This window comes from Sceloporus occidentalis, unplaced genomic scaffold (genome assembly GCF_023333645.1).
Source record: "Sceloporus occidentalis isolate IW3139 unplaced genomic scaffold, rSceOcc1.0.p SCAF_7, whole genome shotgun sequence".
In the NCBI taxonomy this organism is placed as follows: Eukaryota; Metazoa; Chordata; class Lepidosauria; order Squamata; family Phrynosomatidae; genus Sceloporus; species Sceloporus occidentalis.
In genome coordinates, this window is record NW_028316987.1 from 90,463,977 (window position 1) to 90,477,158 (window position 13,182).

At 39.0% G+C, this 13,182-nt stretch overlaps 1 protein-coding gene across 3 annotated transcripts in view; it reads left to right on the top strand.

Annotated features, from left to right (window-relative positions):
* LOC149310080 (WD repeat-containing protein 48) overlaps nucleotides 1-11,380 on the top strand; it is a 31,010-nt gene extending 19,630 nt beyond the window's left edge. For 2 of the 3 annotated variants that reach the window (XM_089533649.1, XM_089533648.1), the window contains exons 11-19: nucleotides 130-227; nucleotides 1,969-2,076; nucleotides 3,029-3,125; nucleotides 4,086-4,181; nucleotides 5,209-5,314; nucleotides 7,149-7,236; nucleotides 8,086-8,162; nucleotides 8,273-8,465; nucleotides 9,143-11,380. In XM_089533649.1, coding sequence (XP_089389775.1) covers nucleotides 130-227; nucleotides 1,969-2,076; nucleotides 3,029-3,125; nucleotides 4,086-4,181; nucleotides 5,209-5,314; nucleotides 7,149-7,236; nucleotides 8,086-8,162; nucleotides 8,273-8,465; nucleotides 9,143-9,238 — 959 coding nt within the window. In that variant the 3' untranslated portion in view covers nucleotides 9,239-11,380. Of the gene's footprint in view, nucleotides 1-129; nucleotides 228-1,968; nucleotides 2,077-3,028; nucleotides 3,126-4,085; nucleotides 4,182-5,208; nucleotides 5,315-7,148; nucleotides 7,237-8,085; nucleotides 8,163-8,272; nucleotides 8,466-9,142 lie in introns of those variants that run through there. The other variant, XM_089533650.1, reaches the window with a different exon arrangement.
* Nucleotides 11,381-13,182: the final 1,802 nt, after the last annotated feature.

The following is a 13,182-nucleotide window of genomic DNA, read 5'->3' on the forward strand; positions in this document are numbered from 1 at the left end:
AAATATTAATTTCTCCTGTTATATCTAAGAGTGTTTTCCCCATACTTTGGTCTGTTATACATTGTTCCTATGTTAGATTTGCATGGATCGACTAAATCATATGTTATGCTTTCTCCTTCTTCTTACTAGGGGGTGCTAGTATTATTCAGTGCCACATTCTCAATGACAAAAGACACATACTAACCAAAGACACAAACAACAATGTGGCATACTGGGATGTGTTAAAGGTAGGTGGAAGTGGTTGGTTAATATGTATGATTATGTTCTTTTATGTTAACTCGTTCACCACACAAAGTAGTTTAGGGGTCTCCAGTGAGATGCCTGTGGGCATCAATATTCCTTGCACACTTCTTTAACAACTTCCAGGTGTTAAAATCTTCTGATTTTTTAGAACTTTAAAAATGAGAGGATGCTATGCTACAAAATAACTCACTGGACTTTAACCCTGTTCCTTTTCCCTGTGGTTCTATATGGGTCCCAGAAGCATTCTTAGAAAATAAAAATAATGCAATGTTTCTGTGCTTCTTTTGGAGGCATTCAGAAGTAAGAAAGGTAAGCTGTTCAGGAGAAGGGCTAAAAGCCTAGAGCAGGGGTAGGCAACCTATTTGAGCCGGGGGCCGGGTTGCTGTCCCTCAGACAACTGGGGAGGCCGAAGCCAAAAAATAAATAATTAAATAAATAAATAAATAAATATATAAATATATAAATAAACTAGGACAAATGTAGGACAAAATTTTCAAATGGAAGACACTTTTTTAAAAAAAATGGAGGACACGCAAAAAAAAATGCTGATTTTTAAAAAAATCTTAATATAAATGCATGTTTCTGAGGCTTCTATAGACAATTGCCCCCCAAAGGCCCCGGCAGCAATCGGCAGCAGGACCGGGCTGGGGCCGGTCCCAAGGCCTTGCCAGGCCGCATCCGGCCCACGGGCCGCAGGTTGCCTACCCCGGCCTAGAGTTTGGGGAGCATCCTGATAGGCTAGAGAGGGTGGTATGTTTTATCCCAGGGTTAGAGAGGCAGCTTGCTGAGGGTAATGGCTGTTTTGTCTGTGCTGTCAGAGGGATAGATAGAAATTTTATCTCCATGTGTGTCTGAGGATCACCCATTTGCCTAATGTGAAATGGATCTTTTTCTTTGTGGAAGCAAATAAGCAGTTTGGCAATTTTAGCTCAGTGTCTAACTGTACCTTGTGCTCACATTTCTTGGTCATGATAAGCATTCCTTGTTGTTGTATGCTTTCAAGTTGTCCTAACCCCCTCTGAAGAAACTTTGCAAGAAAACCCTATGATAGGGTTGCCGTAAATTGGAAATGACTTGAAGGCACACACCAACATCAAGGCAAACATATCACAGGGTTTTCTTGACACGATTTGTTCAGAAGTTTGCCATTGCCTTCTCTTGAGCCTGAGAGCATGTGACATGTCCAAGGTCACCTAGTGGGTTGCCATGGCTGAGCTGGGATTTGAACCCTGGTCTCCAGAGTTGTAGTCCAGGGCTTAAACCACTATATCACGTTGGATCACACATCATACTGTATTCTAAAACCATCTTCAGAGTTCCCCTGCCAGATAAGGTGAGGTGGTTGACTAAAAGAGAGAAGGCTTTAAACGTTAAGGTGCCTATCCCCTTCAAACACTCCTGTTCACTTACAGTATATTTGTTTTACCACCAGGTGAAGACTTTTTTATTCTCCCAAATATTTTAAGAGATGTTTTCAGTGCTTTTCTGTCTTAGCACACTGCTACTTGGTTTTATTTTGGGCAGTTTAAATTCTGTATTTTAAAAAATATATTGTACATCAACATGAGAACACTTTTTTGTTTAGAAGTCCACTAGTGCTTTAATTGAAGATAAAGCAAGCATGAAAGTGTCCAAAATTCTTCAGGAGTGAATGTGAATAATAGCATTTTACTTGGTATTTCTGTACCGAGTAACCATTGTTTGCTTTGATTTCTTAATATACAGGCATGTAAAGTAGAAGACCTTGGGAAGGTGGACTTCGAAGAAGAAATTAAAAAAAGGTTTAAAATGGTCTATGTGCCAAATTGGTTTTCAGTAGACTTAAAAACTGGGGTAAGAGTTGCATTTTGACATTACATTATGTGTGTTTTTGAGCTTTGGTGGATATCCTTCTCTGGTTGGATAGTGTTCTTTAGGCCTCTCTAAGGCTGCATCTGCGTGCAGAAGCAATCCAGCTTGACACTACTTTAACTGTCATGGCCCAGTGCTATGGAATTCTGGGAAATGTAGTTTTGTGAGACATTTATCCTTCTCTGTCAGAGAGCTCTGGTGCCACAACAAACTAGTTTCCAAAATTCCATAGCATTGATCTATGGAAGGTAAAGCACTGTCAAACTAGGTTGTTTCTGCCGTGTGGATGCAGCCTAAGTCATAATTGAGTAACACATTTTCCACTTTGAAAAAATGGATTTAATAGTTGTCCAAGGAATGTTCATAGTTTGAGGTATTTATATGACCCAACCATGATTGCAGCAAAAGTCATCACCTCTTTATAATTAAGATTGTGTAACCATATGCTGTCTTTCTGGTGGAAAAAATGAGGAAAATGCTGCTTTCTTAATTGCTGCAATAGAAAATGGATGGTGGTGGTAAATAAGGCTTGGGACATGTGGGCTGTCTGTCCCTGTATTTGACAGCCGGTTATCAATTTTTACTATATGTACAAAGTTTCTAACTTTCTGTAATGTAAAAATTTGAACCTGGAATATGTTTTTTTCAAAACACATTATTGTTCTCATTGGGTAGTGTTTTGTACGCTGGTAATACACTTAGCAACTGTTCTGGCAGCCACAACTGTATGCGTATCTTATTGTATGGCCTACTGAAACTAATACACAAATGTTCGTGTAATGATGAGGTAACAGATATTATCTTTTGCATGTAATCCCTTTGTAAATTAAAGGTGTCTTGTCAAAGCTTTGCATGCATTTGAATGCAAAGAAACAGGTTTTGCTCTTAATGCAATATTTATATTACATCCCTCCCAATGATCTTCTTTTGACAGATGTTGACAATTACTTTAGATGAGAGCGACTGCTTTGCAGCTTGGGTCTCAGCAAAAGATGCTGGGTTTAGTAGTCCAGATGGATCTGATCCAAAATGTGAGTGTGTTGTTACTTGATAAAAAGGTAGACCTTACATTATGTTATCCCAGGAAGTGGAAATACTAAACTTATGTAACTGATTTTTCTGTCAAGTACTTGTGGCAGAATTTTCTATATTCAGATTTAATTGACATGGCTTTTATTGTGTGATGGCTTGTGGGGTGGGTGTGGGTTAGAAGCTGGACCCTTCCTAGATTCAAATTCCTCAGCTTGTTTTGATCCACCATTCCACACTATTCTTTGAGATACAGGCCCCATACAGACTGCCAAAATAAAGCTGCTTCGGGTCACTTTGGAGGTATGCTGTTTAAATGATGCATGCATCCTAAGAGTCCGGAAGCTGCGCCAAAGCTGCACTCCAGTCCTTAGGACTGGATCATGGCTTTGGCGTGGCTGCCAGACTCTTAGGACGCATGTATCATTTAAACAGCCTACCTCCAAAGTGACCCACAGCAGCTTTATTTTGACCTGTCTGTATAGGGCCACAATCTGTAAAATTGTAGCAAGGTCTTTTCTTTGCATAGATTGGAACTGATATACTGACCTTGTAAGCAGTCCAGTTTGTAGTAGCTCAACTTCTGTTTTGAACAAGTGCTCTTCAGCAAAGTTATCTTTTGATTAAGCTTGTTCAATCCAAAGAGCTACTTTCGATGCATACAAGGATCTGGGTATTTCTAGTGATTTTAACTATTTGAACAGCAGATTCCAATGCCTCATCGTAAATCTGTTTTTGAAAGTCCTCTCAGTTTCAAAAGTAGTTGATGTCATGCAGTTGAAAATGCTTTTCAAAAAACATACAGGCTGCTTGGCTGTGCCATGCTAGCAGTTTGCTCTTTTGGTTCCCAGCCTAAATGTTTATGGCTAATACTAATAACACCTTGAATAGAATTCTTTCCAATCTTAAAATGTATGTGAGCATCACCAATTTTTTTTCTATTGTTGTATTAAAATGTGCAGTAAACCTCGGAGGGCTTTTACTGCAGGCTCTCTTAGAGTATTGGCCTAGAACACACATCAATCCCATGGATGAAGAAGAAAATGAAATGAACCATGGTAAGTATTTATCACAGCAGTATGAGGACGTTAGATTTATTCTTCTATGTGTTTTGCATTGGTTGATCATTTTGACAATATTTTGTTGCATATGTAATAACCTTTTGGTATATGGATGTGAGGAATCCTTTCCTGATCCTTACAGACATCTGATAATTTGGATGGGTGGTAGTTTGTGTTTTCATTGGGGGCTTAATATCATATCATTTTCAACAGCAGTTGAAGAGGAAGAGTTAAGCATCAGGGAGGTGGTCAGGACCAGGGCCATAGTGTGCATGAGGAGAAGTTACTCCTTCTGTCCTTCATTATTACCATGATAAAAAGCTTCTCATTGTGCTGTAAGTAGAAATAGGGGGAAAGGCTTTTGTGGGTGTTGAGGTTTTATGTTGCAATTTGTAAGTGTGAGGGGAAAAAATCACGGTAGTAGTGGGGTTAAATTGCCTTTCTTGTGTTGTGGTCCCTAACCAAAGTGAGAATCCCATGATTGGTTTTAATGAATGACAAACCCTTGATGTTGCTGCAAGTGATGCCTTTACTGCAAGGGTGGCAGCTGTCATAGGTTATGGAGCTACATTCCCCCCCCCCCCCCCACTGCAGAAAAAAATCAAGCTTGTGCCCCAAGGTGTCTTCTAAGGGGCATTTTCACCATGCTGTCAGAGATCCCTAGGGCATTTTATGAACTTTTTATTTTTTAATAACAAGGTGCCCGAGTGAAATGATCTGGGGAAACAGCTGATAAAAATGATAAATGTTAAAAATGCTTCCGTGTCACCTAGAGGACATCTTGGGGCATATGCTTTATCCCTTGAGAGCATTGGAGACCACAAAATGGCCCCATGGAGCTTATAGCTATCTTTGCCCACCGCTGATTTAATGTCATACATAGTGAGGCCCTGATGCTGCTGTTGAAATTATGTTAGATTGTCTATTCACTTGTTGTGATTAAAATGGAACACCTTTTGTCTTGAATTGGATTGTTCTGTGCTCTTTAACACTGGGTTGTGTTTGCCTTCCCTCCTTGTAACAGTGAATGGCGAGCATGAAAACAGGGTTCAGAAAGGAAATGGGTACTTCCAAGTGCCACCACACACGCCAGTTATTTTTGGTGAAGCTGGAGGACGCACATTATTTAGGTACATTCTGAAAAAGAACACTGTTAAGGACCAGGGTGGGGGAACTGGCTAGCTTGTTCATGTTTTTGGTGTAGATTGAGTGATTTTAAGGATAGCCACTGAATTGCAGAGCTTAAAATCACTGGCAGATACTTGGTTTGTATTGGTAGAGTAGCAAAGCAGCTAAGAAACTGATCTGTGGGCTGGGAGACCTGTGGTTCAGATCTCACCTCTGCCATGAACATATTAAACAGGTTCAGCCCCCTACTATTCCTTCCAATATGAGGCCACAAACTGTTGTAAGGATTATTGGTAATATATAAATGGGGCACTCTGAACACTTAATAATAATAATAATAATTTATTTATTTATTTATTTATTTATTTATTTATTTATTTATTTATTTATAGCCCGCCCAATCACAAGGAATCCGGCCAGGTTACAGCAATAAAAATACATAGAGAATACAATAAAATAAGATAAAACATAAAATAAAAAATTCATGTTAAGTAATATTACCTTTAAACACTAGCAAGGTGTGCAGTCTGTTGTAAAATATCCATGGCGCTCTATATATTATCAAGGAGAAAAGCATAACATTTTCCTGAAGTGTATACTGGCTCTCAGAAGGATTTTGATGGATTTACTAAAATGCTGCTCTCCTGCAACAGGAGGAAGAAGCCCTTAGCAAAGCCTTCTATAGTAAATCTCCCGTTTCTTCAGTAGATCTAGAGCTGTGGTGCACAATTTGTAGCCCAAGAGGCCACATGAAGCCACCTAATGTCTGAAGCGTTTTCCCCATGGGTGCCCTGCTAATTTCCTAGAGAGGTCAATCTGGTGGCTGCTACAGTACATTTCCAACACCAGGCAAATACATTTTAAATGTGTACTTTAACACCTGATTTGTTTTTTAATTGATGTAATGCTACAGTTGTGTTCCTTTGTTCTGTTTTATATGCTGCGTTAAAGTGTACAAAACTTTGGCTAAATATTAGGGTTGGGACCCAAGTTCCCCTCCCAGTTCATCATTAAATATTACTTTCTGACATGGCACAGGATATATTTCTGACACCACAAAAAAAGATTACAAGCATTTTCCTGTTTGTAAAACTAGGAGGTCCCCTTAAGCCACAGGTCCCCAAACTGTGCCTTTTAAGAGGTTTTGGACTTCAGCTCCCAGAAGTCATAGTCATGTTGGCCAATATTCTAGGAGCTGAAGTCCAAAATCCCTTAAAGAGCACAGTTTGGGGACCACTGCCTTAAGTTGTTATAAAATAAAACAGTTGATTTCAGCGTGAAGTTGAGGTGATACCTTTGTTGCCCTACCAAAATGCACAATATACATGTTGCAAGCTTTTGAAGCTTCACTGGCTTCTTTATCAGGCAAGGTGTTACAAACGAAACGGGAGAAAAAAATTGAGGATGTTAGTCATAGGCCTGCATTTTGCTGTTTCTCTTCTTAGTTAAGATGGTATGGAGGGACATATCATTCAGGCTGCCGCTCCTCCTTCTGGCCATGTGGCAACTGGGAGATTCTCAAAGTCCAGGAAATTTAACATCCATTTGCGACACAACAAAGACACATCCTTTGCAATCCAGTATGTCTCCATCCTTCATAAAGTCACAGGCCCCTTGCCTGATGAAAAAGCCAGTGAAGTTTCAAAAGCTTGCAACATGTATATTGTGCATTTTGGTTGGCCAATAAAGGTAACACTGTTTGGTGGATTTTTTATTAGATTTGTTACATGGCCACCAACACAACTACCCCTGGAAGTATTGAAAGACTTGAAAAGTACTCAATGATTATTTTCTTAATCTATGACACTTCACATCTCAAAACTCTTTTCTGCTTAGGTTGCTATGTCGGGATTCTGGTGGGGAAACTGAATCCATGCTCCTTAATGAAACTGTGCCACAATGGGTAATTGACATCACTGTGGATGTAAGTGTCTTCCTCTGCTGAGAACACAAGAGAGTTTAGAGCAGTTTTCTTGTTTTAATTTAATTTATTTTTTAAATTTTAAATGTCCTACATTTTCTTAATTTAATATGAACAGCTTTTGTTATTATTTGCCACAGTCTGAAAAAAATTAAAATCTAATTTGGATTCCAGTTGTTGCACTTATATATAATGTTGCATGAGTGTTACTGAAATATTCTCATTGTTTTGTGAATTACCTGGTAGTTTATTTTTTGTAAAAGAAAGAATAACATGAGAACAATTGCATGCATACATCATCTGTTTGACCTCCCAAATAGCTTCCTAATACTAGAGCCCCCATGCTCCCAATCAAGTGGCTAGAAAAGCTTGGGAGATTTTTAGTTGCTGCTGTGAATTTAGTGCAAGGAGCTATATTAGGAAACTTGAAATGTCCTGATGTGTTCATTTGGGCCTTATTGGATACCATACCAATACAGCATACTTGTAGTTCTTTTTTTCTTACTTCTGCCTGTGGCGTGTGAGTGTGTTTGTTTTACAGCTTGGGTATATTATGGTTTATGTTTTTAACTGTTTTTAAAAATAGTTTTGTATCTTGTTTTTAACTTGTGCTTTTTTAATCTCTTGTGAGACACCTTGAGTCCCAAACTTGGGGGAAATGGGAGGAGGATTATTCTGTCTGATTACCGCAGCATGAATTCATTTGCTAGCTAAAATCAAACTGGAAAGTGTCTTGAAAAATGTTGGAGAAATGCATACAGTTTAGGTGTATGTATAGATCGAAATGTATTTGTTACAAGATGATAGGTGAAATATAATGGTTTTTCTTAATTCTGTTTGTTTCTTTTATAGAAAAATATGCCAAAATTCAACAAGATTCCCTTCTACCTCCAACCTCATTCATCTTCGGGAGCAAAAACATTAAAGAAGTAAGTGTAAACAGAGAGCAATAGCACCTTTGGTTTACAGGAACATAGAAACACAAATCTGAGTCAGCTAAGCCTTCTTCTCTTAAATTTGCTCTTTTTCCCCAACATAGGGACCGATTATCAGCCAGTGACATGTTGCAAGTCAGGAAGGTGATGGAGCATGTCTATGAAAAGATAATAAACCTGGACAATGAATCACAGACAACTAGCTCTTCCAATAATGAAAAAGCTGGGGAACAAGAAAAAGAAGAGGATATTGCAGTTCTAGCAGAAGAGAAAATTGAACTCTTATGTCAGGACCAGGTATTCTCGTCTACCTTGCCATTAGTTGGGAGGGCCCACAGGATACCTACATATGCCATTCTGAGTTCCTCAAAAGGAGAACAAGATTTGTGGATAATGTGGAGAAAGGCCTTCTTCATCAGACAAAATTTCCAGAAATCTTGAAGCCATGCGGAAAAGTGTCCCAGCAGAACTCAAATTTGGGTGGAATAGAGTATATATTTTGTCTCCTACATTTTGAGAATTTGAAAATGTATCCAAACAAAAATAACATTTTCCCCCGTCAGTAACTGCTTTGTTTCTCAGCAGTTGAGATTATTTATTGCTTCAGGATGAAAATGACACTTACCTTATCATAAGGGACATGCTATAATTTCCTTTGCAAAGTCCAACAGTCTGATGCTAGCAATCTTTTTTTAATCTTCTAGTGTAATAGGTTTGGTCTGGCCATAATTTGACCAGCATATTGAAATTGTCCTGCATATTGAAAGACCTTAGTCTTCCTTGAACAAAGTCTTAGGAGTAAAGGATGTGTTCCTTGAGATAGGGGCAGGTGGATGTTTTCTTTTTTGCAGAGCAAGAAGGGGGCATCTTACATATACTGGGATACATTAGGATTGCATTTGTAAATTGTTGTTGCATTTGACAAGAAATCAGAACTTAGATGTGACCTTGACAAAAACTTTGTTTTGTGGCAGGTTTTGGATCCAAATATGGACCTTCGAACTGTCAAGCACTTCATATGGAAGAGTGGTGGTGACTTGACTCTCCACTACCGTCAGAAATCAACGTGAGCCAAGTATTGGACCCAGCTGGTTATTAACTTACTTGAGCTTCCTGTACTGGTTCCAGCTGTAGTGCTCTAGAAGCCCACTGAAACCCTAAGATAGATCTGACACTTCTAATGCCTCAGTGCGGACAGAGTCTACTTGAATTGAAGTGACTAATAAATCTGTAATATAGACAAATCTGTTATGACCTAAACTAAAGTCTGTCCTTATCAAGGTACAAGTGAGAGTGATGTGAGAAGCCCTTGAGTGATTCCTGGTGTGAGGTGTACAGAGACCAGATGATCCAGTGCAGATGTCTGTGAGGTTCCTATTTCAGTTTTTTATTTCCAAGATTTGTCATACATTCATCTGCTGAAGCTTGGTATGGAAACACTTTCTCAGCCCTGCTGATAACTTGTTCACAGTGTAAAAAACTGCATGTGCTGTACTTTGTTAATACATTCCACGTAGTAAATTTTGGCCACTTCTCAAGACAAATCTACTTTAAAAGAGGAAAGAACTGTTGTATAATTGAGTAGAACAGAGCCCCTAATGTAAGCTGAAGGGGTTAACTTCCTTAGGCTTGTTTATGATTGTCTTTCAGCTGTGATCTTGTAAGTACTTTGGTACTTGGAGTAAAAAAAATCAGTAGATTGTATGATTACAGGGTCAGTACAATGGTGCAGTGCATCATGATGAAATATTTCAACTAACTAGAATTTTTAAAGTGTAACTTCTGTTGTCTATTCTTTCTCTTAAGATGACACACTGGTCATAATTCCAAGTAACTGTGATCTCTGTTTGACAGTTTCACAAACTAGAAACTTTGCAGTGAATACTGTAGTCATGATAACATAAAGGATTTGCAGGTTTTCCTCCAGTGGTTTTTTATATGCATTTTTTGGATATTTTTGTTTTAGTACATTGTGTACAGCTTGGCTTTTTTTTTTTCACTGTTTCTAAAAACATTTTACAGCTTTTACATATTTTCATTACTGTCTTACTGTAGCATCTAACTTATTATAGCAGGGAGGGAGGCAACACTTCAGTGTCTGGGCAAGAAAAGCTGTCTTTGATTTAAAGTTTTAACTGGAACAACATCCTGATGGTAAAATGGTTATTATTTGAAACAGAAGCACAAGTGCCTTTTCATGAGGCAGTAAAGTAAAACTAGAGTGTGCTTCCTCTCTCTCAAAAATTGAACATTCTCCCCTTCCTTTATAGTGACTGTCAGACGCAAAAATATGGCCAACATGACATAAGGAGGACAGATGAAGTATTAACTCAAAATGCTGGCTTTGCAACATGGGAGTTGCTTCAGTAACTTGTCTAATCAAGTACCATAGGGGCAGGCAGCTGATCTGGGCAACTGACCTAGCAGTTGGCAGTGCCAGTGTGTCCAGAAACAAGAATAGTGCCAACCACACCAGAGAAAAATATCCGAAAGTGTTGTAAAAGCCTAATTTATTCTCATTCATAATAGCCTTCTGGGTATTTCAACTTATGGTTTTTAAAGGGGATTTTTTCCCCACTGAGTGTGGTAGAGGAATATAGTAAGCAGGACAGCAACACCTTTTGGATAAGTTTCTTTGGGGGGGGCTGGCTTCATGTAATGAGGAACTGTATAGAACTTTGTTATACATATTCCCAGTTGTCAAAGTGACTACCATGTTGCAAATGTAATATTTGGATTTGACCCTAAATCTTTTACCCATCTGTGCTCTAGATGACATGTCACTGCTTACTGGTTCAGACTGAAGATTGCATATACCTTTTCCTTCAGTATTACCAATTTTGTAAATCCTGTTTGTGTGTACAGACATATAGTTTGCCACAATCTGTGCTACACAGCGCATTTAGTGATGTGGGTAAATTCATTGGTTAAACTGAAGTGTAAATTGTTCTGAAATGTATTTCTTAATAGACCTTCCCCCTAATTCTGGTTTTTGTGCTCTCCTTCATATCTTCACTGAAAACTCATTTAATTCTCCCTGTTACCTTCCTTTTCTTTTTGTTTTCTTTTCAAATCAGCCAAGATTCCAACTCTTTTTTCCCTACAGTCCAAGTAATGTCATTTCAGGAAAGATTGACAGAGGGCCTGCAATGCCAAAAGGACAAACATGTATTTCACAGTTGTATAGAAATAAAAAAAAACTTTAGGTAACATTTCTAAGTAGATCTGGTCTTTTTCTTTTTAAAGAAAAGAAATAGTCTTAAGATTTGGTCAGAAAATTTAAGAAGTCGAACACCAACAGTTACAGCAATGTACTGCAAAGCATCTTAAATATGGTTTGGCAAGAAAAGTTGGCAATTCTAATACATGACTATGGCAAAACTTGACTACATTTATACCTTATGTATGTGTGTATAGGCCATGCTGCAGGGTTTGCTTTGCATATAAAGTTTTTCTATTGTGTGTGACTTTACTTAGTCCAGGGATGATAAACACTAATTCTAATCAGCCCCAATTATCAGAGGCAATGGTGATTCATGTTGGGAGTTACAGTCCAGCATGGAAAAATCTGTAAGTTACCCAGTCATGATTGCTGCTCTCACCTGCCGCCCCAAACAGTCTTCAAGGCAGGCTACAGAACTTGGCTCTGCTGCTTTCTTTCAATGGTAATTTTTAGGGAGAGCACACATCCTGCATACAGAAGGTCCTTGCTTCAATTCTTTTTTGAAGTTCTGGAGAGCTTTTGCCAGTCAATGTAGACAAACAAGTGAGACAGATCAGTGGTCTAGCACAGTTTAAAGCAGCTTCCTGGAAGAAACAGAAAAGCCAAGCCCAGATAATCCAGTGAAGGGAATCTTGCTGGCTTGCCTGCCTTCTGAAGCAGGTAGGTGGTATTGCTACAGATGGGCACATCTCTGTATATTGTATTCATCAACTTTTATGATAGAGAGCCAGCGTGGCATAGTGGTTTGAGTGTTGGACTACAACCCTGAAGACTAGGATTTGATTCCCAGTTCTGCCATGAAATCCACTGGTGACCTTGGGCAAGTCACTCTGAGACTCAGGAAGGCAATGGCAAGCCTCCCCTGATGAAATCTTGCCAAGAAAACCCCATTATAGGTTTGCCTTAGGGTCACCATATGTTGGGAATGACTTCAAGGCACACAACAAACCTTTACGATTATGCAGTATATAGATGCACACAAAAAATCTTCAGTAGGAGGTTGATCCTGAATATACTCTGCTGCATGCACAGTCTATATACCTCTCACACTCTTAGCCTATTTCTCAAAACCTTACAACTATGAACTGTAAAAACTATTTTTCACTAAGGAACTAAAATATTGAGCCATAAGATAGACTAAAATGGAAATTTTTGGAAAGTTGTGTCCAAATAAGAACCCATTACAAATAAAGTTCATAGAATAATAGAGTTGGAAGAGACCACAAGGGCCATCCAGTCCAACCCAATTCTGCCATGCAGGAAATCCAAATCAAAGCATCCCCGACAGATGGCCATCCAGCCTCTGCTTAAAGACCTCCAAGGAGGGAGATTCCACTACACTCCGAAGAAGGAGTGTGTTCCACTATCGGACAGCCCTGTCAGGAAGTTCTTCCTAATGTTGAGGTGGAATCTCTTTTCCTATAGCTTGTATCCATTGCTCCGGGTCCTAGTCTCTGGAGGAGCAGAAAACAAGCTTGCTCCCTCCTCAATATGGCATCCCTTCAAATATTTAAACAGGGCTATCATATCACCTCTTAACCTTCTCTTCCCCAGGCTAAACAGCCCCAGCTCCCTAACTCTTTCCTCATAGGGCATGGTTTCCAGACCCTTCACCATTTTGGTCACCCTCCTTTGGACTTGCTCCAGTTTCTCCACATCCTTTTTAAATTGTGGTGCCCAGAACTGGACACAATATTCCAGGTGGACCTGACCAAAGCAGAATAAAGTGGCTCTATTACTTTCCTTTAAGGCTGTTTCTATTTACTTTTTCCTCAAGTCTGGGATGTGTAT